This window comes from Meles meles, chromosome 1 (assembly GCF_922984935.1).
Source record: "Meles meles chromosome 1, mMelMel3.1 paternal haplotype, whole genome shotgun sequence".
Taxonomy (NCBI): Eukaryota; Metazoa; Chordata; class Mammalia; order Carnivora; family Mustelidae; genus Meles; species Meles meles.
In genome coordinates, this window is record NC_060066.1 from 122,033,220 (window position 1) to 122,059,174 (window position 25,955).

A 25,955-nucleotide genomic window follows, 5' to 3' on the forward strand; every position below is an offset into this window, starting at 1 on the left:
CTTTAACCCACTGAACCACGCAGGCGCCCCTTAACTGGCATTTTTCAACAGAAAGGCCACATTAGTAGACCGGAAACTGAAAGAATACTGTTCTTTTCTCAGAAATCTAACAGATTCCTGAGGATTGCTACTTGGAACTTCTCGGTTTCTTTAGTGTCAAACATCTGATTGGCGAGGGACCACAAAACGACATTCCTGCTGAATTTAGATTTATTTATTTATTTATTTATTTTAAGATTTTATTTATTTATTTGACAGATAGAGATCACAAGTAGGGAGAGAGGCAGGCAGAGAGAGGAGGAAGCAGGCTCCCTGCCAAGCAGAGAGCCTGATGCGGGGCTCGATCCCAGGACACTGGGATCATGACCTGAGCTGAAGGCAGAGGCTTTAACCCACTGAGCCACCCAGGAGCCCCTCCTGCTGAATTTAGGAACGTAGGACATAAATGATGGGGAAAAACAGATCTCAATACCCGAAAGGAATATTTCTACATTCCCCCCACGACTGAAATGATTTGGTCATTCACAAACCTAATCTAGACCAAATACGAACTCTTCTTGAGAGATACAGGGCCGCCTGGAGAAGTTAAGACTTGACCAGTGGCATCACATTGGCTGGAATGGAACCCTGGCGTTTCCCTTTCAGTCAGTCATACACTGTCCATCAAATGGCTTAACTGGCTATCTTTCCCGAACAGATAGTTCATTTACAGCCTTTCTCTGAAGCTGTGAAGTCGCTCTCCTATCTTTATGGAAGGGAAGCAGGGAGCACGAAGCACAAAAAGGCGGCACCGTGAGCTAAATTCTCCATGAATAACAGAAAAAGCAGTGAGCCGTACGAATCCCCGATCCAAGGCTCTGCGTGAGCAGATCTAAAACCAGTACCTGGAAGGGCGCGGGGAGGGGCGGGGAGGGCAAGGAGTAGAAGGAAGCGCTGGTAAAATTACCTTAACCAGGCGGCAACTTGGAGACTTCTTCCCTGACTAAAACGCACCAACTTTCCTCAAACGGACCACGCGATAGGCAGGGTAGTCAGAAGCGAATGGACTCGCCCACAGCGCCCGCTCACACCCACGGTAGCGTGCAGTATCAGCGCCCACGCCGAGTCCTGGAGCCCTCCACCCAGAGCCTTGAAGAAGACCCCGCCAGAGCCGGAAGAGCCCGGAATCCCGCGAAAGGCTGGGCGGGCACACGGCGCGGAGAAAAACGAGACCAACGTACTCCCGTGCGGAACTGGAGCCGGCAAGGAGCCTGTCAAACCAGAGTTCAGGCACCCAACTCTCCGTACAAGGTCTTCCGATTGCTAGTCTTAGGGCGGCTCACACCTACCCCATAAGAACTCTCCCCACAAACCTCCTACTCCGAGCGCCCCTAGCAACGACCCGCGATTTAAAGCGGAAGGACGGCCCTCGTCCCGCCCTTCCTGAAACCAACGGAGGCCTGGCGGGGGAGGCACGTTGGCCCAATCACCTCGGCGGGAACTAAGACCAACCAATAGGAGACAGGTACGGGAGGGCGGGCTGAAGGGGTCGCGGGCGCACGCGCAATTGGGAGCAGGGCCTCGATTCGAGGTGGTGTGGGTGAGTTGGGTGTAGGTGGACTCGTGTTGGCCCTCGAAAACCTCGCGTAGCCGCTGCCGGCCTCTCCTGCCCTCGTCATGTTCCTCACCCGGTCTGAGTACGACAGGTCTGTGCGTCGGGGGGAAATGGTGTCGGGGTTGTGGGTGGCCAGGACTGGGGCCCGGTCCCGACCTGGGTTCTGCCGTGTCATGGGGCGCCCCAGGATCCCGAGTCTGGCCCGGCCTGGGGATCTCTTGCCCTCCCTAGCTGCCCGCAGTGATTCTTCAAGCTAGACGCTCGCCAGGTCCTACTGCTGCGTCCCTGCTGGGTCCAGACTCGGTGCGGAAGCGAGAAGCTCCGCTTTGTGCTTGGGGAAGAAGGCTGAGGGGGCCGGGGCTCCGACCTTTAACCCGGAGAAGTCCAGGGGTCACCCTCTCCCCCGTTCATCATTTCGTGAGGCGTATGATTGCCTTTTTAGAAAATGTGAGCGTGTTGCCTGGAAGAAAAAGCAACGAGAGATTCTTTAATGGTTTTCATAATTTCAGCTTCCCTTTCCTTTAGGGTAACAACCTCGTTTTCCGTTTCTTAGTCGTGGAAATAGAGCAGCCTTTTCTTTGAGATGGAGGAGAGCATGCTGGGATGTATACTTTTTGCAGAAGCGCCAAGACATTCTCAGTTTTGCACGGGTAGAATGTGGAGTGTGATTTTACAGGAACTGGACTTCAGAGTGGTTCTCAGAAGTTTCCTCATCACAGTGATTCCACTAGACCTAGGCTTTTCTCATTCTTTAAGAAGCTTGTAGCAAGTTAGTTTGTGTGTGTTAAGGCCATATATGTTTTCGAAATTAAGGTTCTGAGATTGTTTCTATTAAAAAAAACACACACTTTTCAGGGGTTGGGAATGCTGCGTAATACTAAATTGTACATATTTATGCAGTAGGCATTTTTACTTTCAGTTTCTGCTTTGGTTAGTTAGGTTTTCACATAACTGTAAAAGTTTTGGGGCACCTGGGTGGCTCAGTTAGTTAATCCACTACCTTCAGCTGGGGTCAGGATCCCAGGCGAGCACCATGTGGGGCTCCTTGCTCAGCTGGGAGCCTGCTTCTCCCTCCCTCTGCCTGCTCTTCTTCCTGCTTGTGCTCAATTTCTGTCAAGTAAATAAAATATTTTTTTAAAACTATAAAAGTTTTGTGTTTGTGTTTTAAGCTGGGAAAGGCAGATTTTTCTTTCCTCCTAGGTGCTTAGAAGCTGCATTTCTTTGTCAAAGTATACTTTGACCCTGTCAAAAGTTTTATCACCGGAAACTACCATTTCTTTTCTTTTACCTTTTTACTGACTTATAATTTACATGTGAAGTTTTATTTATTTTTTAAAGATTTTATTTACTTATTTGACAGAGAGAACACAAATAGGCAGAGGGAGAGGGAGAAGCAGGCTTCCTGACAAACAGGGAGCCCGATGTGGAACTGGATCCCAAGACCGTGGGATCATAACTTGAGCTGAAGGCAGACACCTAACTGACTGAGACACCCAGCTCCCTGTATGTGAAGTTTTAAAACTGACTGCTTTTCCTATTGTCATATAAAGTAACTATTAGTATTAATCTGCCCAAGCGTTAAGAAGAATCATCTTTTGGGGCGCCTGGGTGGCTCAGTGGATTAAGCCGCTGCCTTCGGCTCAGGTCATGATCTCAGGGTCCTGGGATTGAGCCCCGCGTCGGGCTCTCTGCTCCGCGGAGAGCCTGCTTCCTCCTCTCTCTCTGCCTGCCTCTCTGCCTACTTGTGATCTCTCTGTCAAATAAATAAAATAAAATCTTTAAAAAAAAAAAAAGAAGAATCATCTTTGGGTAATAGAATTTTGAGTTAGGGTGTGTATGATAAAAATTGTTTTTTGTATCAAAAGGCCTTTATTAAGGTTTTGTGATCCTTAGCATCTTCAACGACTGCTTTGTGTTACTCATTTTTGTATCTTCCCAAGAACGCCTAAAGCATAGCTTTTTTACATTCACTTGTCTGATATACTTGAATGCTTGCTGCATACCAGGTGCTGTTCTAGTTGCTGGCCATACAGCAGTGAACAATATCAAGATCCTTGCTTTTGTATGGGAGACTGTCTTCTAAAGAACTATTTACAAAAATAACTGTAGTGTGAGTCAGAAGTGTATTCACGTCATTAGAGAAATTCAAATTAAGTACTAAGTTCTGTTGAGGGAGATTACATTCAATATTAGGGATCATTGAAAACTTTAAAAAGGAGCTGATATTTACACTGAGTCTTGAGAAAGAGTAAGATTTTAATAAATATAGACTGTGAGAGTCAATAGTTTTGAGGCCAAGAATATAGGATGAACAAAGGAGGGACAATGGGAAAGCACTGCATGTTTAGGAAAATTCTGTTCTGTATGGCATATATGATGCATGCATGGGAATGGTGAACTATGGAAAAAATAGGTTGATGCTAGATATTGAATGGTTTTTTATGTGTGGTTAAGGAGTTTGGGTCTTACTCTTTAGGCAACCATGTGCTACTATTTTCATTTTAAAAAGTTACAGAATCATGGGGTGCCTGGGTGGCTCAGTGGGTTAAAGCCTCTGCCTTCAGCTCAGATCATGATCCCAGGGTCCTGGGATCGAGCCCCACATCGGGCTCTCTGCTCAGCAGGGAGCCTGCTTCCCTTCCTTTCTCTCTGCCTGCCTCTGCCTACTTGTGATCTCTGCCTGTCAAATAAATAAAATCTTTAAAAATAAATAAATAAAATAAAAAATAAAAAGTTACAGAATCATAATTGTGTTTTGCAGAGATTATCTGACTGGAATAGAGGAAAGAGTGAGTCAATACCAGTTAGAAGGCTATTGTAATAGGTGAAAGGTAATGAGGGCATTGAGAATGAAAGAAGAGTGTTGAGTTACTATGTGGGAGGAATTGATGTAACTTGGCATATTGTTAATATGGGAGATGGAGAGAAATGAGTCAGATCATTCAGAACTTTCTAGCTTGGGAAACTGGGAGATTGGAGGTGTTTTAAAATAAAAATGAAATAGGAGTGGCAGGAGATGGAGCTGATTTTGCAAGGATGGCTGGATTTAAAGAGATAATTCAGGTTGGAAAATGTTGAGTGTTCAGTGCTAATAGGATATCCAGGTAAAAATGCTTAGGAGGCATTTAAATTAGCCAGGGAAGTGTCCAAACTAGTAATAGAGATTTGAAAGTAGTTGGTGCTTAGTGTAAATGAAATAACCCCGGGAAACAGTAAAGTTTGAGTAGAGGGCCAAGAGCAGAGCACATGTTAGGATGTAGTAATATCTCACAAGAATGAAGTGCTTGAATTGGAGTGGAAATACTGTATTTGCATAGTACCTTACACATTACAAAGTTCTTTCCTACTCCATGCAATTCAGTATTACCTGTGACAGGGCCAGCGTAGGTTTTGGTTTTGGTTTTTCATTTGAATTAAAGCTAGTTGCAGAACTAGAAGTTAATTCCAGGTCTTCTGACAGAGAGAGATCACAAGTAGGCAGAGAGAGAGCGGGAAGCAGAATTCCAGGTCTTCTGTCCTCACTTTTCACTCAGTGATTTTTAAAAATTGTTCCTGGGGTGCCAGGGTGGCTATTTTAATTAAGCATCTGACCAGGCTCAGGTCATGATCTCAGGGCTCTGGGATTGAGTCCTGAGTCAGTTCTCCCTCTCAACATGAAGGAGTCTGCTTGTTCCTTTCTTGTCCCTCTCCCTTTGGTCCTCCCTCTGCTCATGCTCTCTTTCTCTCTCTCAAAAAAATAAAATCTTTTTTAAAAAAAAGTTGTTCTTTACAGTTCATAACTTTTTTTTTTTTAAGATTTTATTTATTCATTTGACGGAGAGAGAGCATAAGCAGGGGGAGCGGCAGGCAGAGGGAAGAAGGGGAAGCAGCCTCTGGAACCCCATGTGGGGCCTGATGTGGGGCTGGATACCAGGACCCTGGGATCATGACCTGAGCCAAAGGCAGATGCTTAATTGACGCCCCGAGTTCTGGACTTTTTAAATAACTTCTGGGGCAAGGGGGATGCTCGGATTGTGGGATTCTCCTTTCACTTCTGATATAACCCAACTAATAATTCCCAGAGGCAGTATAGTGGAATAGTTAAAAGCTTGGACTCTAGTCACATTGCCTAAATTCTCAGTCCACCTCTGCTTCCTTTTTTTTTTTTTTTTAAGATTTTTATTTATTTATTTGAGAGAAAGAGATCACAAGTAGGCAGAGTAGCAGGCAGAGAGAGAGGGGGAAGCAGGCTCCCTAACGAGCATAGAGCTTGGTCCCAGGATCCTGAGATCATGACCTGAGCCGAAGGCAGAGGCTTAACCCATTGAGCCACCCAGGTACCCCCACCTCTGCTTCTTATATGCTGAGTGACTTTGGGCAAATTACTTAACCTCTCTGTCTCAACTGTGAAATAGTATCTATCTTAAAATGCTACTCCATAGAATTATTTTGAGGATTAAATAAGTTAAGTCATTTAGAGGTTTATAACAATGCCAGACATATAGTAGATATGCAGTAAATGTCAACTTGTATTATTACCGGTTTTATATTTGGGGACATGTGTAAATATTTTTAAGAAAGTTTTTATAAAACAAATTTGAAAATGCTGTATGGTATATCATAGCACATGTTGTAAAATCCAAACTCCATAAACCAAGGATCATAACTCTTGTAATTCATTTATTTGTTCAAGTATTTTTGTAGTATCCATTGTGTGCTAAAAACTGTTATAGCTAAGACCGTGGCTGTTGCCTCTTCTCCATAGTGATTTCCAAAAGGATAGAACAAGAAAAGGTGGGGAAGTGTTTGGGAGAAAAAAGAAATCTGGCATATAATTGGTATAAATATGTATGGAGTAAATAAACTAGCTTAGGCTTTAGGAACTGCACAGATCTCAGTCTGTTAAGATACCAGTCCTGATTCATACAAATAAATAGGGAAATGTACCTATAACTGACTTTTACTAAAAAGTAAGATATTAACAGCAAATGTATGTAATGGGAAGAGGATAAAGATAAATGCTTATTTTCTTGGGAATTGCCTGGTAGTTTTGGGGCATGAATTTGCTGAAGGAATTGCAGATTGATTCAGGGTTGAGGCAGAAGGTCACCTGTTCTCATTTGATCAGTTTGAAGTCTCTGGGAGTAGGGCAGAAGTATTCCATACATAAGTTCCATTTTCTTGAAAAGCTATTAATGTATAAAAAATAGCTACATATTGTTGTGGGCAAAGGAGAATAATGGCAATATGCACATCTTGTAACCATTTGAGCTAGATGTCAAGGAATTTGAGTTTCATATGTCTATGCTTATTTTTTCTGACAATTTTTAATCCTTTTTTAAATTATAGGGGCGTGAATACTTTTTCTCCTGAGGGAAGATTATTTCAAGTGGAATATGCCATTGAAGCGATCAAGGTATAGTATCAAGTGGCAAGTTTTTGAAAATTCATGGCAACCTAATGCTTTGCTGGCAGAACATTTGGAATAAATGTGTTTTAGCTATTTTTTTTAGAAAACATTCTTTATCTCCCTCTAACCAAATACTAATGATTTTATTTTTGATTTTTTAAAAAAGATTTTGTTTATTTATTAAAGAGAGAGCACACACACAAGGTGGGGGAAGGGCAGAGGAAGAGGGAGGAGCAGACTCCCCACTGAGCAGGGAGCCCTACAATGGGACTTGATCCCAGGACCCTGAGATCATGACCTGAGCCACCCCGGCACCCCTACTAACTATTTTAATAGCAATTTCCATCTCATCCCTAAAACCTTTTGAACAGATAACTGCTTCATAATTATGTAGCTTTTTCTCAGTTGGGCTGGAAGGACATGCTTGTGTTCATAATCTTCTTGGCTATAAAGAGAAGAGTATAGAAGTCTAGAGTTAGGACCTGGGAGATATTTTGAACAAATCCTTTGACTGATCACCTGTGTTCTTCTTAGTAAAGTGGATTTGTATGGGACACTTTTAGGACTAAATAAAAGATGTATCTTGTTATCTAGTAACAAAATCAAATAGTTCCAACCAGTATTAAGAAAATTAGTAAGTAAGCTGTCTGTGCTTAAAGTTAGTTATCACATGGGATGTGCCTTTGTTGAATTATGGATAATCTAAATTCTGATACAGATTGTCCAGGGTAAGGTCCAGCATCAGTATTTTTAAGGACTCCTTCAGTGATTCTGATATCTAGCAAGGGTTGAGAATCCCTGATCTAGTCCAGCCCTTTATCCTGTGCTTCAATCACCTCTGCATCCCCATATAATTCTATTTGTAGAGTCCTTGTGATAGAACATTTTCTCACAAGGTGGCTCATTCTGTTAGAAAACAGTTCATAATGGTTAAGAAATTTATCCTTGTATTGAATGAAGAGTCTAGCTTACTGAAGTTTCCTTCATTTGGCCCTAGTTTTGCCCTTGAACCATACAGAATGTTGAAACCTCCAAAGACAGTTCCTTGCATAATTGAAGAGAGCTACTGTGTTTCTCTCTTAAGTTACCTGTTTTAGAAAGCGTGTATGGTTGTATAAGAGTCTGGAAAAGGGCAAAAGAGATTTTGATTAGTTGAAGACATAGAAATAAAAGTGGATGCACTATGATAGATGGTGGGACAGAAAATGGTGGGCCAGCTACAAGTGCCTGTCCCTGTTTCTGATCATGTTTGCCCTATATTGAAACCATACAGTACTGTGAAGTATGAAACAATCCTAATTCCAAGGTGTCGCATTTATTTCGAGCCTCTAAAGACAAGATTTCCACCCAGATGTGCAAACCAAGAATAATCCTCAGGTTATTAGGGTTTCTCTTTTAAGCTCCTTACTGCTAGTGATTTCCAGATTGCTTCAGGATAATTAGATGGCATCCGATCTCTAGCCCTCTGTTAGACTAAGATAGAAATAGCCATGTGGCCTTTAATAGATGTGACTTAACCTGTGTGAAAATTCAGGCTCTTTGGTATTTAAACAACCTGGTTGTTGCCTTGACAACTTCTGAGTTGCCAGTGAGAAAGCAATTTGATAACCTTAAGTATTCAGCAGTATGAAAGGAGCTGGAGAAAATGACTAAGAATGGCTGAGAAGTAGAAATTGTCATTGGAGGTACTGTATGGACGGCATGGGTGAGATACAGCCAGCAAAAGTGGAAAAAATTGCTTTAGTAGGTTTTTTGGGGGAAGGAAGGATAATCTGTGGCAGTATCAAAATTACCATATTATACGGAGCATCTGATCATTGGTTACTATGAGTTGTACTTAAAAAAGTACTACATAGAATCAGTTCAAATGTTCTCTCATCCTCTTCTCCGTTTTCCTCATCCCCACCTAGGGGCGGGATGAAATTTAGGCAAAACTGTAATACCGAAATATCTGGGGGTAAATGTTCAAAAAAAATTACCTTGATTTTGATATATTTTATAAAGTAGACTGTCTTGAAAGTATTAACCCTTTCTTGGAGCAGATGCTTAGGAAGTTATTTAAGTTGAAGGCCAAATTGAACAGGTTGAGAATTTATCCTCGTAATATGATAATGATTCATCCACAAAATAATTATAGTACCCAGGGACTACTGACTACTGAGTCTGGACTAGTTCTCTGGGCATATTACATAGCTGTATACTCAGGATATTCTGTCAACATCATCCTAGGGATTCCTTGTTTTGTTTTGTTTTTTTAAGATTTTATTTATTTATTTGACAGAGATTATAAGTAGGCAGAGAGGCAGGCAGAGAGAGGAGGGGGGGAAGCAGGCTCCCTGCTGAGCAGAGAGCCTGATGTGGGGCTTGATCCCAGGGCCCTGGATCATGACCTGAGCTGAAGGCAGAGGCTTAACCCACAGAGCCACCTAGGTACCCCCTGGGGATTTCTTTTAACTGCTTCTTGTGTTGGCTTCTGTGTGTCATCCTTTTTTCTTTTCATGTATTCCTTCAGTTTGCTAAAGGTTCTCCAGTAGTTTCAAGAGAAAGTATTTCCAAGCTCTTTTGTTTTTTCCTCTTTCTTATTAGTGTCCTATTATTATTTTACAGATGAAATATATTCCTTCCTTTTTTTTAAAAAAGATTTTATTTATTTATTTGACAGAGAGAAATCACAAGTAGGCAGAGAGGCAGGCAGAGAGAGAGGGGGAGGCAGGCTCCCCATTGAGCAGAGAGCCTGATGTGGCACTCGATCCCAGGACCCTGAGACCATGACCTGAGCGGAAGGCAGAGGCTTAACCCACTGAGACCCCTATATTCCTTTCTTTAAGGATTTTTTTTTTTTTGAAAGATTATTTATTTGAGAGAGGGGGAGAGAGAGTGAGCAGGGGGAGAGGGAGAGAATCTCAAGCAGACTCCCTGCTGAGTGTGGAGCCTGAGGCAGGGCTCACTCCCATGTGCTAAGATCCTGACCTGAGCTGAAATCAAGAAGTCAAGACACTTAACTGATTGAGCCACCCAGGCACCCCAAAGATTTTATTTTAAAAAATTATATTTATTTATTTGAGAGAGAGAGAGTGTGTGTGCGCGCACTAGTGGGGATAGGGGAAGGACAGAGAGAGAGGGAGATGCAGACTCCCCCACTGAGCAGGGATCCCAACATGGGGCTCAGTCCCAGGACCCCGATTTCAGGACCCGAGCCAAAGGCAGACTTAACCAACTGAGCCACCCAGGCGCCCCAAGGATTTTTAAGGTTTTTATTGTTTCATTTAAAATTTTTTTTCCTTCTTGTGCTGGTTAGATTCTTTCTTCCTTCCTTTCTATTTATTTAATCCCTACTACATCCAGTGTAGTGCTTGAACTCACAACCTTGAGATCCGGAGTTGCATGCTCTTCCAGCTGGGCCAGCCAGGTGCCCCAAACTGGTTAGAGTTTTTTAGAGCTGTGTTTTTCAAGCTGCAAGTGTTGACCCATTAGTGGTCATTGAAGTCAGTTTAGTAGGTCGTGGAAGCATTTCTTTTTGAGTGGAATAGAGCAGGAGATACCAGAATACCTTGCTCATAGTTTTGGTGAGTGTTTCATTGCGTTTTTTTTCTATGTTGTTTCTGTTATATTTATTTGTATCCTTTTGTGTGTTTTGATCATGATACGAAATGTATTTCTTAATGTAGATTTTGTAGATTTCAAAAAGTTTGAAAACCACTGCTCTAGAGAAAACTGCCCCTTCTCATTTCATGCCTAAAGGGTGTTTCAGCTACTAGCTTCTGAGAGCCAAATGGGGAAAGAAGGCTGAGGTTCTTAATATTAAGCTTGTCAATTTTTACTTAATGCCCCTGTTTCTACTCTAGTCTCCTGTTTTTGACTGTGCTTAGTGTCCTGCAATCCAAAGACTGTTTTACATTCTCCAGAGTCTTCTACAGGAGTTGGGGTGGAGGCCATCATCTAGCTTTATAGCATAGGGGAGGGGATCTGGAAATCTGTTTCTTAGGTAGGCATGGAACTGATGCTGCAGTTTTTAGTTCCTCTGTTTCTATTTCCACAGGTCCTTGTTACTACCATTTCCTTTTTGGGGGTTTCTGTGATACAAATTAGGTTTTTTCTTGATTTTCTTTACTGCTGGTTTAGGATTCAGAAATCTCAGGTCTGCTCAGTAAATTATCACCAACCAATCTTTTTTTGAAATTTTGTTGCTATGTCTTTGCCCATTTTCTTTGTCCTAGTATATTTTTTGTGCATCCCTCACCCCACCATCCTTTAATCTTGTACTCTTGCCAGGCTGGGGGAAGGAGTAGAGCTTATGTGTGTTTTCAGTCTACAACTTTAACTAGAAGTATGAACACTCATTTTTTTTTACAAAAAATTCCTTAACAGTTCATCTCCTATAGTTATGCATATAAACACCAATCAAGAAAATACATAATGGGCGCCTGGGTGGCTCAGTCAATTAAGCGTCTGTCTTCGGCTCAGGTCATGATCTAAGGGTCCTGGGATCCAGCCCCATATTGGGCTTCCTGCTCAGCAGGGAGCCTGCTTCTCCTTCTCCCTCTCCTGCTCCCCCTGCTTGTGTTCTCTCTTTGTGTGTCAAATAAGTAAATTAAAAAATCTTTAAAAAATTGAAATCTTAAAAAAACTGAACTTAAAAAAAAGAAAATATATAGTAAAAAGCTGCTATATACATTTAAAAACAGTTAAAAAGTCAAGACTTTATGTATTTGAAAAATAATACATCTATGTATGAGACATGATCAGTGTGCAGACATGTTAAATGTGTTATGCAATGATTCATGGAATTCTTTGGGCTCCTTGGCAGTAATAGGTTCCAGGAGTCTGATGATTGCACTGGCAGGCAATGCTTTGTAGAACTAACTAAATAATAATGGTAATTCAGAGGAAAGAGCGCATTTAGTCATCGAAGGCTTTATGAATGGTGGGTGGAATTTGGATAGGCAGAAGATTGTATTCCAAGGGAGAGAAGGCATGAGCAGAGTTGTGAAGGTAGTAGGGGATAATATGGCATGAGAAAATGGGTTGGGTTATACCTGGTGGATTTTGTTGGAGAATAATGAACAATAAAGTTGGGAGAGAAGGGGGGCTTCTGGGTGGCTCAGTGGGTTAAGCTTCTGCGTTCGGCTCGGGTAATGATCTTAGGATCCTGGGATTGAGCCCCGCATCGGGCTCTCTGCTCAGTGGGGAGTCTGCTTCCCCCTCTTTCTCTGCCTGCCTCTCTGCCTACTTGTGATCTCTCTCTGTTAAATAAATAAATAAAATCTTTAAAAAGAAAAAAAAAAGTTGGGAGAGAAAAGTGAGATTAGGTTTTGAGGGCTCTGGAAGCTTATGTGGAATTTATGTTACAGTCAATATAAGGAGACGTTAATTCTTCAGAGAAGAAGTAGAATGAAAAGAGCATTTTATTAAATCAGTAAAGCCATAACATGAAATATACATTAAGAGAGAGATTAAGTTGGGGAGCCTAAGTAGGAGGCTGTTGAAGTAATCCTGGCATAGAAGAAGAATGACTAAATTTGTTACTCCTTTATTATGTACCAAACACCATTTTAAGCCTTTTATATATTAATATATTTACTCTTCTTGATGTGTTTTACAGATAAAGAAACAGACATAAAGGGATGGTGATTAGGATAGTGTCATGGAGATGGGAGATGAAATTATCTATATTGTGAATTGCTAGTGACCTTAAAAGATTACTGGAGGTTATGTTGCACATTTGAGGAATACTACCTTTTGGGACAGGTCAAGATAGCAAAGCTGGAAAGAAAAATATTAGAATTTTATTACTTTTTCCCCACTATGTTTAGAACTTTAGAATCTGCTCCTTCAAAATACTGGCATTAAAGTTGATAATTTTCCAGATGTTTTAAAGAACTTGGTGACCTTTCTGTTTAGAAGAACAAAATTCTATAAATCAGTGCTCTCGCCATTGATAGGAATAGTACATTACTTATTAGGGTGCTGCTTATTCTCTGCATACTAGATATGGCTGATTGAAGCTTTTATCTTGTAAAGTTATTCAGAGAGATTCCTGGTGAGTATGTGAGAAGGTTCTTTGACCTGTATGTGATAACGTAATGCGTGTTTCTTTTTAGCTTGGTTCTACAGCCATTGGGATCCAGACATCAGAGGGTGTGTGCCTAGCTGTGGAGAAGAGAATTACCTCCCCACTCATGGAGCCAAGCAGCATTGAGAAAATTGTAGAGATCGATGCTCACATAGGTAAGGAGTAAGGGAAAGCTGATCTGTAGGCTCTGGCTTGGGTTAATTAGTCATCTTTGGTGTTCCAAGGGAGATGTATTAGATGAACATCTTATCTCCTTGTTAACTATTACTTTTCAGATAGTAGGCCAGTGTGCATAATATAAGAGTAGGAAGCAGTTGTAGAGCTCACTTACTCCCAGAATTAAGTCGGGGAGCCTTCAAATTTAGACTTGGCAAATGTGATGGCTCTTAAACTATGTCAAGGTTGAATCATAGGCCAGGTCCTTATGATGGTTGGGTCTTCAGTGATACATAATGTTAGTCCTGGTAAGAAACCACCAGGAGCAGAAAATTATGTGGAAAACTAGAGGTATCTGCTGAAAAGAGGAATTCTTAAAGATCTTTAGGGTGACTAAGGTTCAGAGAGCATAAGAATATTAGACTGAACAGATCAGTCCTCTTCCTCTATTTTGAGATTTATCTTTTAATCCCTGTCACCCCCTACTCTCCCACCCACTCCCCAGCACTAATTTTCTTGGTCTTTGTTTAAATTCCCCTGCCTTAGCTTCTGGCATCACTGTAGCACTGTAGCAGGGTGAGTAGTTCTGATTATTTATAGCATGGCATTTTAGTTGGCTGTCCAGATTTTCTTAACCTACCAGTCATCTTATTAATGAAACATCAGTAAAATAATGACTTGAAGGCCTCAGAACCAAATGCCATGGTGATTCTGGGAGTTCCACATTATTTCTTTCACAGATAGAGAAACAGATTTAGTCTTTTAAGATTAGAGCATTGTGGCTACTTTACTTCAAGTCACTTATCTTTTGGAGATAGATCAGTGTCACTTCATTCAGCAAATTGAGAACCTAACTATGTGCCAGATATATGCTAGTCAGCAGGGATACAGAGAGAAATGAGACTTAGTCCTTGTCTTTCAGAAGCATACAACCTAATAGTGGAGGTAAACATGTAAATAAGTAAATGCAACTGAGTGATATAGGTAGCATTAAGAAAGGCTATAGTATGTGTTTAGGGGGTACAGGGGAGGAAATAATGAGTTTTGTCTCGGGCCAGTGGTAGTGGGTATTCAGAAAAGGATTCTGTAATGGTGAAGATTGAGCTGAGCTGAATTGTAAAAGATCAGGAAGTGTTCACCAAGTGAACAAGTGTCTGGAGATAGAAGGGAGACACTCTGATTAGAGGGAATGGAAATGAGCAAACCCTTGATGGTGTAAAATGTGGAATACACTGGCACAAGCAGTTTGGTATGACTGGGAGGTGGACTGTAGCAAGAAGTGAGTCTGGGATCAGCTAGTTGGAGGTTCTTCTTACCATGCTAAAGAGATTGAACTTGATCCTTTTGCTCTGATGAGAAAGATTTTAAGCATTGAGGTAGTGTGATCAGATTAGTATTTTAGAAAGACCATTCTGATAACAAGGTTGCAGGTAGAGTGAAGAGGGCTGAGAGTAAATGTAAGGAGATCAGGTAAGAAATTTGCTTTAGTCCACATGGAGATGATGAGGGGTTTAACCAAAATAGTAGCCAGAGAATGGAGAAAGTAAGGATTAATGCCAGACATGCTGATTTGATAGACACTGATAGAATTTGAGATCTAATTGGTTGTGAGGGCCAAGGAGTTTAGAAGGGAACAAACTTGATTTGAGTTGGTGGTATATCCAAGTAGATATATTAAGGGAGTCATTTGGCTTTATGGAGTTTGAAATGTGGGAGCAAGGCTTAGGCTGGAAGTACAGATTTTTGAGTCATGGTATATGAAGTAAAAGCCATAACCTTGGTATCTTGAACCGTTAGACAAACTTTTCTCTAAATTACTTGGTTTCTATTTGGTCAGGGAGGTGAAAAAGCTTTTGATTTTATCCTAGGGTCTTCCACTATAGCTCATAGTAAGATGGCTTTTTAAATTTTAATTTCTTCTGTTGGGATGTTATTGTTTGCTTAGTTTGAAAGTGCAGTGAGGTCTACAAAGAGTGCTGAAGGGATGTTTAAGGATGCAATATGTGGAAATTCATGTTCGTTTGGCTATTCTTCTCTGTCTTCTATCTTAATAAATATTGGACTCCTGTGTTATTGTGGATGGTTTTAAAAATTTATTTGTAATATAATTATACTTGTGTTCAGTACAGATAATCAAATAATTTCCCATTTTATCTCTTGGGTATATTGCTGTGGGATTGCTAGGTGGCTGTTGTGGTTCCATTCCAGTATTTCAGTATTTCCTGAGTGGATGAAAGAGTCCTGCAAGGATTTGGTCCCCTAGGTCACTATTGCTTTTACATTGCAGGTTGTGCCATGAGTGGGCTAATTGCTGATGCTAAGACTTTAATTGATAAAGCCAGAGTGGAGACACAGGTAAAATTAGCATCATCTCTCCTTTTTCCCATGATGCTTGAGTTTCTTCTTTAATGATGATACAGCTGCCTAAGCTGTATTGCAGGTTATCTGTGTTAATATCAGATGTAGCTCTTGGGAATGATTTTGGGTAGAATCCCTAGTTTATAAGTTTCTGAGGCTTGGAGGCTAGCCATCCAACCATTGCGGCTTTAAGGAAGCCCTGGCAAATAGTGCTGACAGTCCTTTGCATCTTTTTTGATTTGCCTTATATAAGCAAGCTTTGCACTGCATTCTGTTCCCTAATTGACTTTCTATGGGAGCACCATAGCAGGAACTGAATGTAGCTAAGGGATATTCTACCCTTGCTGCCTTTAGTGCTGGGCTTGTAACAGCTCTGCTGTGGCAAGTAATATTATGTACCAGGTGACAAGTACTGGTCAGGAATACTGATACTCTGCTTGGAGAGTAGACCAGGAAGGAAAAAAAATACCTGATTTGTTAACATTTTTTACACTTATTTTCAACTTTGCTGTCAGTACTTATAGAAAAGTGAGTCATTAATTTAAATACCAGTACAATGATGACCTAGGGAAAGTGGCACTTAGCCGTTAGCATTCACTTTAGTGAAAAGACCAAGCTTGGTGCTGTGAGGGATTAACTCTGTTTTTCATTGGAATACTCCTCTAGTCTGTCGTTGCTTAGAGTGCTTTTGATCAGAGTTTATTTTCAGAGCTATTTCTCTTCCTTTTGTGTGGTCCCGAGCATTCAAGTTTAGTGTTAAGGAAAACACAATGGAGCTGAGCATTCAGTTTGCAACCATAGTTCACAGAGATGTGTGTAGTGAGATGGAGGGCTGCTTTAATGCTTCTCTTATTTAAAAGGTAGACCTAATTTAGGGGCACCCGGGTGGCTCTATCGGTGAAGCGTTCAATTCTTGATTTCAGCTCAGGTCTTGACCTCAGGGTTGTGGGACATCGTGCTGTGTGCTCAGTAGGGAGTCTGCTTGAGATTTTCTCTCCCCTTTTGTCCCCCACCGCACGTGCTCTCGTGCTCTCTCTCTCTCAAATAAATAAATCTTTAAAAAAAAAAAAAAAAAAAAGAAGAGGTAGACCATGTTTCGCTCTTCTTCTAGAACCATTGGTTCACCTACAATGAGACAATGACTGTGGAGAGTGTGACTCAGGCTGTGTCTAATCTAGCCCTTCAGTTTGGAGAAGAAGATGCAGATCCGGGTGCCATGGTGAGTGTGGTGTTTGTGTCATGTTTTCTTGCTGTTCTAAGGGGTCTGGGACATTTGTCCTCTAAACAAACCTTTCCCAGCGCCTCTCACCACTTACTTCAATAGCCAGTTATCTTAATACCTCTTGTTTTTTGGTTCTAGTCTCGTCCCTTTGGAGTAGCACTGTTATTTGGAGGAGTTGATGAGAAAGGACCCCAGCTGTAAGAATAATTTGCCATTTTTCCTGCTTCTTTTCTGGTAGAATTATTTTAATTTGGGAAGGGGATGGTTGTTCAAATCAACTGAGAAGATTATTGTAGAATTACAAAATTGAAGGGCTTCTAACTCTAAAGTTCAGTGATTGTGTGCTGTTTATACAAAGGCAAATTTGGGGATTCTACAAAGAACTCCCCCTGTTGGCACCACTGCTAATGCTGGAAAGAATTAAAAGTAACTTGGTTATTATAGTCAGGTAGTATTTTAGAGCTTTGATTTAGAATGTTGATTTGATCCTTATCCTCGGATATTTAGAAAGGCATACATGGGTGCCATATTTAGATCTCCTATACTGCTAAATCTCTGAGGAATTTATTAGTTTAAACACTTTTTAAAAGATCTGGTTTCCCCAGGCACAGAATGTCTTTTGGACCCGTGCCTCAGTATTTCAATGGTTTTCTGGCCGCAGGGCCAAGCATTTATATTCTTTAGCGAGATGTTTTTTTCTTAAAATGCCATCACTGTTCAGCATTTTAATCCCCTTCTCTTGGGGGGTTTTGCAGGTTTCACATGGACCCATCTGGGACCTTTGTACAGTGTGATGCTCGAGCAATTGGCTCTGCTTCAGAGGGCGCCCAGAGCTCCTTGCAAGAAGTTTACCACAAGGTAATTGAGCACCCACAACTTTTATTATTATTTTTTAAATCAAGGTATAATCTACATAAAATAAAATGGGCAGACCTTAAGAGTTCATTTCTAGGAGTGCAACAGTTCTATCTACCCTTATAACCACCACTTAAAACAAGATGTAGAACACTTCTCACTTCCTGAAATGTTTATCTCTTCAGTCACCCTCTTCCTCCCTGGTAACCATGTTTACCCACTAGAGATTAGTCTTGTCTGCTCTTGTCATTTTTATAAATGCAGTCTATACAGTTTGTATTTTGTGTTTGCCCTTTTTTGTTCAATATACTGTTCCGTTCATGTTTTTGCACTTATCAGTACTTAATGCTGAGTGATATACCATGGTATGGATGTACCACAGCTTGTTTATCCTTTATCTTTACAGCTTTACTTAACACTTACATTTCCTAGTCTGGCTCTTGAAGCAAGTAGGCATTTGGCACTTTTTATCTTGTGGGATGAGAGGGCTTGGTTTTGGGTAATTCATTGTGGTTGAAGACTGCCATACTTATTATTCACATGGTTTACGCATCTGTCAACCCCTGGTAGTTTTGATTTTATATGTAGAAAAAATTTATGTGTAGAAAAATTGGGTTTCGTGGGTTCAAAATGGTACAAGAACAGGTTTGCTAACCAATGAGCTACCTTTTTAGGTCATTTGGGAATTCTTTATTCATAGGGTATTCCCAATATTATCTTGCTTCGATTATTAAAAGAAGATGACTGCAGAAGTGTAGCCCTTGCTACTTCTTCAAAGATCACTTACATGAAAGTTGGTGACTTTGATCTGGTTCAAAATAGGACTTTTTCCCCCCCTGTGAATAAATGTATTGTACTTATTGACTGTTTACTTGAATTGTAGAGATTCTTATTAAGCTGCTTGATTTATTATTTGCTAAGTCATTTCTTCAGGGAACTATAGGGGAAATCTTTGAAGGAAAGCAGAATTATATTATAATGGTTATACTTCTTACCCATTTTGTTTCAAGTCCATGACACTGAAAGAAGCCATCAAGTCTTCACTCATCATCCTCAAACAAGTAATGGAGGAGAAGCTGAATGCAACTAATATAGAGGTATTTTTCTGTTCTGTTTTTTATATTTATATATTATAGTTCCCATTGCTGAAGTTTGAATGGATGGAGATAATCACATTTTTATATGCTTGGCCCTTTAGAAGTTATTGCTATCCTTTGAATAAATGGTAACAGGAGAAGCCAGAATTGGATGAGTTAAAGACTGGAAGAGAGGTGGATGAAACAAGGATGTCCTGCTTTCTCAAGGAGTTACTATCCACAGAAGGCAGTATTAAAGGATTTTTTGTCTTTTTAAGGATGATAAAAGACTTGAAAATACGTTCATAGACTGAGAAGAAACTAGTATATAGGAAAATGTTAAAAGAAACAAAAGCAGGGATGCCTGCGTGGCTCAGTTGGTTGAGCATCTGCCTTCGGCTCAGATCGAAGTCCCAGGGTCCTGGGATCAAGTCCCGCGTTGGGCTCCCTGCTAATCTTGGAGTCTGCTTCTCCCTCTGCCTTCCCCTCCCCCTGTTTGTACATGCGCTCGCACTCTCTCTCTCTGACAAAATCTTTAAAAAAAAAAAAGAAACAAAAGCAGAGGTTAGATAGTGATAGAAAAGTTCTAGAAGAGGGAAGCCTTAGTACAAATGAAGGAGTTGGTTCGAAAGAGTTGAACTCATTCAGCTTTCTATTGAATACCCATTATATGTCCAGTATTATGGATGCGCAGGGATACAGACACAGAAACTTCAGTTCCCATTCAGAGTAGTATACTGTGTAATCTAGGGAACATAGAGATAATAACAGCTTGTGGCAATTCTTCTATAATAGTGATCAGAATGTGTTGCCACAAGAACATGTAACTTACACTAGGACATTAGGAAAGCTGGCTGGAAGAGGTGATGCTAAAGAAAAGAAGACAGGTATTCTGGGAAGAGGGAACAGCCATGCACAAAGGCTCAAAGCTGTAAAATAACATTGTATGGAAAAGGAATTTTTTTTTTTTTTTTTTAAGATTTATGTGTTTATTTGAGAGAGCGCTTGCTCAAGTACAAGAGAACACCGTGTGGGGAGGGGCTGAGTGAAAGGAAGAATCCCAAGTGACTCCTTGCTGAGCAGGGAGCCCAGTGATGAGGGGCTCGATCTCACAACCCTGAGACCAAGACCTGAGCCAAAACCAAGAATTGGACACTTAACATACTGAGCCACTCAGGCGCCCCTGTAAAAGGGATCTTTGAGGGTTTTCTTACTGTTGGATGTGAGATAAATGTGAGGTGGTGAGATAGTAGGAGATGACATGACAGTTGTGGACCAGATTCTGAGTGCCCTTATTTAGGATGCTAAAAGTAGATGGGAGAAAAGGAGGTATAGTGGTGAGTAAGTTTGGGTAAGTTTGCAGGTGACTTGAGAGTAAGTTAGGGTAATTTTGCTGGTGACTTGGGAGAGAGGTCCTGTATTTCCCTTGTGATTGTTTACATCATCTGCTGAGGGTGGGTGAGTACAACAGTGAAATTAAGGGGAATGTGAACTGTTTGGAAGAGTCATTGTGGATAAGGAAAAAGGAAGATAGGGATGAGTAAAAGGGTTGTTGGGCTATATTAGAATACTAATGGAGAAAAATAATTTAAAAAATAATTAAAAAAAAAAAACTAGGGGTGCCTGGGTGGCTCAGTGGGTTAAAGCCTCTGCCTTCGGCTCAGGTCATGATCCCAGGGTCCTGGGATCGAGCCCTGCATCAGGCTCTCTGCTCCGCAGGGGGCCTGCTTCCTCCTCTCTCTGCCTGCCTCTCTGCCTGGTTGTGATTTCTCTCTATCAAATAAGTAAAATATTAAAAAAAAAAAAATAAACTAGTGGAGGCTGGAATCATCCAACAGATACTTATAAAAAGTCAGGATAGTAGGCATAGTATATATGTACATTATATTTCAATTAGACAGAATTTTTAAGGGCAATGCAGCTGTAATCACAAATCTGTAATTAAACCAATCAGCACTTACCAGGATATTTGTCAGCAGTACTTAGCATAGACTTAGATAATTTATGTTAGGGTTAATCCCTGGTAGAGGATTGCTGGTTCAGGGCCTATGAATGTCTCTCCAATGGAGCCAGCTTCTGCAGGCCTCAGTGGGAGGAACAAACTTGGATGCCAAAACAGGGGCTGGCCTAAAGGTCTGAGTGGAGTTGGAGAAAGGGGTGGGGGTAGGAGGGGTTGCTCTTTGAGCAGTAATGGGGAGAGGAGGGATTTGGAATGGAAATGGAAAAACTTACTACATAAATACTGTTTTTTCACTTTCTTAGCAGAGATGTTTAAATACTTTCCCTTGGCAATCTCTGAGACGACCAAGTGCAGCAAATGCAGTGATACCCCTTCCTGATCCTTAGGAGGGTTTTTGTCATTTCCTTTCTAGTACTTAGTGTTTCTTGGTACTTAATGAGTTAGGGTCTTGGCAATTTTCTAAGACTATCCCCTTCCCACCTCAGAGTAGTTCAGACGTAGCTCTGTTGATTTCACAATGAAGGTTCTGAGGCCTGTTTGGTTCACCTGAAACTGCAAAGATTTTTAGCTCATTCAATTTCAGTGTTTCTTTGAAAAGAACATCAAAAGTGTCTCCTTCATGTTTTATTATTAACTGTTCCCTAACTATAATCCCTGACTATAGGTTTTTCACATTAAAACAAAAGGGCACTTTGACTTGTCCAAGATAATTTACTCCACCAGTACTCTGATGTTTCTAAATCTGGCTGTCCATCAGTCTTCGGAAATGAGGCCCAGAAACCTGTAGTTTTGAAGTTTCCTTGGATGAGTCTAATGGTCAGTCATTTGGGAGCCACTGCTCTAGAGCCCATCTGCTTCATCTCTTTTAGGGCCCTTGGATCCCCAGCCTTTCCTTCTCTACAAAAAAATATTTCCAAGTGGCATCTTTTTCAGAAAACAAAACAGGGGCATCTGGGTGGCTCAGTTGGTTAAGCATCTGCAGCTCAGGTCATGATCCCAGGGTCCTGGGATTGAGCCCCTCATTGGGCTCCCTGCTCAGTGGGGAGCCTGCTTCTCCCTCTGCTCCTCCCCCTGCTTGTGCAGGAGCGCTCTCAAATAAATAAAATCTTAAAAACAAAACAAAATCCACTCGTTAACTCCTCTACCTAGTATCCTGTCTTTAAGAAAAACTCAACTTTCTTGAGATACAGTGTATATACTGTAAAATGCAGTACTATTTAAACTTTAAATGTACTATTTTTAAGTACACAGTTCAGTGAATTTTAACAAATACATAATCTGCCACCTCAATTAAGGTATAGAACATTTCTGTCATCCCAGAAATTTTTTCATGTCCCTTTTTTAGTCTATTCCTTTCTACTGATCTGCTTTTTGTCCCTATAGGTTTTGGGTGTTCTAGAGTTTCATATAAATGGGTCACACAGTATGTGTTCTTTTGTGTCTAACTTCTTTCACTCAGCTTAATGATTTGAGATTCAGCCTGTGTCTGTCAGTAGTCTGTCACATTTTACTGCTGAGGGCTAGTCCAGTCATCCTTTTTTGTAACCTTTATTGCTAGGTCTTTTCCCAGCAGAACCTTAGGTTCATTGTGCTCACTGCTTCCCCCCATTTATTCCTCAATCGCTATCATTTGTTTCTGTTCTTAATAGCTCCCTGAGACTGCTTTTTGCTAAGGTAACTCCTGTTTGTCATATTTCATGGTCACATTTTAGACCTATTATTTGACCTTTCTGAAGCAGACTTCTCAAATTTTTGACAATTCTAAAACTAAACATTCATTATCTTTCCTGAAAACCATTTCATCTTTTTGTCTTTCTAATCCTGGTTGATGACACCATCGGTGTACCTGCCATTCATAGAAGAAACCTAGAAGATTCTGGCTTTCTCTCTTTTACCTTTACTGAATTGTTCTCTTCACTGTTTTGGCCTACTTTTCAGTAACTCTCATGTCCATGCCCCCTCTTCATCCCTACTTCAGTGCCTACTTTTGTTCAGGCACTCAGTTTTCTCCTGCCTTGTGTATTTTCAGAGGTTTCCTAACTAGTCTTCCTTCCTGTAGTCTTGCCATCCTTCATTTCATTCCATTTCCCACCTCCCCCCATTGTGCTACTGAAGTTGATCTTCTAAACCACGTATCTAGTCTTGCTTGTTTTCCACTTAAAAACATCTTTTCTGACTCTTGTCCACAAGATGAATTCCAAACTTCTTTCATGGTGTAATGATTTACAGTTCTTAAGTCATAATGTGTAATCTGTTAGGCACCTTGCTAAGCATTTTGCATGCAGTTATCTTTTTTAATTTCCATAGCAACTCTCCAAGGTTGGTATTCCTATTTCCATTTTACAAAATAGGAAACTGAGACTTTGAGAGGGTAGAATCATGCCCTAAATAACAGAATTGGTAAATGGAAGAATCAGAATTTGAACCCAACTGTGATTTGAGGTCCTATACCAAACCAGTATATACCAGTATAATACATTGTCTTTCCTACTCCTCCTCCCCATTTTATCTCACCCCATATGCAATCTCTGCTCTAGCCATTCAGAATTAGTTTGTATTATAAATACATCATCTTGGAGGCGCCTGGGTGACTCAGTGGGTTAAGCCTCTGTCTTCCGCTCAGGTCATGATCCCAGCGTCCTGGGATTGAGTCCCCCATCGGACTCTCTGCTCAGCAGGGAGCCTGCTTCCCTTCCTCTCTCTCTCTCTGCCTGCCTCACTGCCTCCTTGTGGTCTCTCTCTGTCAAATAAATAAATAAATTCTTTAAAAATAAATAAATACATCATCTTGTTTCATGCTTTTATGCATTTACACATTGAACCTGCCCTTCTGCTCGTCCACTTTATTAAGACACAACTCAAGGGGGCACCTGGGTGACTCAGTTGGTTAAACATCTGACTCCTAATTTCAGCTCAGGTCATGATCTCAGGGTCATGAGATTGAGCCCCACTTTGGGCTACCTACTCAGCAGAGTCTGCTTAGAATTGTCTCTCACAAAAAAAAAAAAAAAAAATTGTCTCTCACTCTCTGCCCCTCCCTCCACTCGCTTGTGCAGGCGCTCTCCCCCATCCCACCCCCGCCAAAATGAATAAATAAATTAAAAAAAAAAAAAAAGACACACAACCTAAAAGCTGCTTCTCTTTGAAATCTTCCTTGACTTCCCCTAGGTCACTCCTTTGTGGCTCTACATATGCTTAGCTCTGTTATTAACACCTAACATTGAAAGCATTTGGCATCTAGCACCCTAAGTAAATAAGAAATTTTCTTCATCTTCGGATCCCTAGTGCCTAAGACAATTGTAACTAGTGCACAAGTGCTTAATAATTATTAATTGGATCAATGAAAGAAAATATGTTTTACCTGTCTCACAGAGGTTATGATTTTGTTTTGTTGGTGTTTTTTGTTTGGGATTGGTTTGTTTTGTTTTTATAGATTTATTTATTTGAAAGAGAGAAAGCATGTAGAGGGGATTGGAGGGAGAAGGGAGAGAGTCTTAAGCAGACTCCCAGCTGAGCACAGGCCCCCATGGGCCTTGATCCCACAACCCATGAGATCATGACCTGAAAATAATAAACATCATGTAATTGGATTGTGCTAATTCTGGCAATTTTCAAATTATATTAAATATCAATAATGAATATTACCAAAAATGCCCTAGTATGCTTAATTTTAAGGTCTAAAAAAAAGGCAACATGAGGAAATGACATTTAAAACGAATAAAACAGCTTTTTGGCAAATGTGAAGTGGTGCCTATTGCTCAGTATTGCCCCGAAACATGGGAACTGTGTTGTCAGCAGAGATGATGGAATTGTTGGTTGTTTTAGCTAAATTTGAAACTAACCATCTTCTAACCCTGGTCTTTTATTGCACAAACAGATTATATCTAAACTGTTGGTTATTATTACAATTTTTTAAAGATTTTATTTATTTATTTGACACAGAGAGAGATCACAAGTAAGCAGAGAGGCAGGGAGAAGGAGAAGCAGGCTCCCCGCTGAGCAGAGAGCCGGACATGGGGCTTGATCCCAGGACCCTGAGATCATGACCCGAGCCAAAGGCAGAGGCTCAACCCACGGAGCCACCCAGGCGCCCCATAAACTGTTGGTTATTATTAATATCGGTCAATCACAACTGATTTCCTGTTGTCAGTGTTACTGGAATCCTTTCATTTTCATGGCCATTCCTTTTATTTATTTTTATTTTTTTTCTTAAAGATTTTTTAATTTGATTTATTTGAGAGAGAGTGAGCAAGAGAGAGCAGGAGCTGGGGGAGGAATAGAGGGAGAAGCAGACTCCCTGCCTATCAGGGATCCCTGTACAGGGTTTGATCCCAGGACCTTGGGATCTAGACCTGAGCTGAAGGCAAATGCTTAACCGCCTAAGCACCCAGGCGACCCTCATGACCAGTCCTTTTAAAAAAACAAAAAGAACTTTGTTAAGTTGCCTTATGAACAATTTTAGAGAATACAACATACCTAATAACAATAGTTACTTAGTACTTACAATGTTCCTAGGCAGTAAGCACTTACGTATATTAACACATTTAATCTTTACAACTTCTGTATAAGTGCATTATTATCCCCATTTTTCTGTTGGAAATTGAAACAGAGTGTCCAAGAAACAAAGGTCTCACACACACAAGGTTCACTTGCAAGTGTGTAAACACACTTTAATATATTTCCAAAGAAATCATTAATGGAAAAAAGTAGTAACCCCGTGTAATTTGCTGCTGCTTTTCTGATCCTTATTGACGTAACTTGAAAAAATGACAATGACCAGGCATTTGGTTAACTATTATGTGGTAAGTTAACCTCAAAATAGAAAATTTGGTCAATAAGAATTTTTATTTGGGAGTCAGAGCGCTATTTTTGGAACCTACGGCTGGAAAGGATATCCCTGGGACAGCAGATCCCTTAGTTCCTAATGAACAGCTGTATCACTAACACAGCTTCTCCTGACCTGGTGCTATGTGCAGAGTAATCGAGCCCAGCTCTTTAACCCTTCTCTGCTTTCTTTCCAGCTGGCCACGGTGCAGCCCGGCCAGAATTTCCACATGTTCACAAAGGAAGAACTTGAAGAGGTTATCAAGGACATTTAAAGAAGCATGATCCTCAGAACTTCTCTGGGACAATTTCAGTTCTCCTAAATGCTTTTAACTTTTAATTTCAGCTCCTGTTCTCGGAAGATCTCCATTATATGTGCATTTTTTTTATGATGTCTGTACATAAAGGCAGTTCTGAAATAAAGAAAAATTTAAAATTTGTTAATAGA

At 40.7% G+C, this 25,955-nt stretch overlaps 1 protein-coding gene across 1 annotated transcript; it reads left to right on the top strand.

Annotated features, from left to right (window-relative positions):
* The first annotated feature begins 1,541 nt into the window (after window positions 1–1,541).
* Window positions 1,542–25,955, top strand: PSMA5 (proteasome 20S subunit alpha 5). Its single transcript, XM_046026129.1, has 9 exons — window positions 1,542–1,685; window positions 6,923–6,989; window positions 13,085–13,211; window positions 15,500–15,567; window positions 16,682–16,789; window positions 16,931–16,989; window positions 17,548–17,650; window positions 18,658–18,744; window positions 25,705–25,955. The coding sequence occupies exons 1-9, from the start codon at window positions 1,657–1,659 to the stop codon at window positions 25,780–25,782; spliced, it is 726 nt and encodes a 241-aa protein (XP_045882085.1). The 5' UTR covers window positions 1,542–1,656; the 3' UTR covers window positions 25,783–25,955.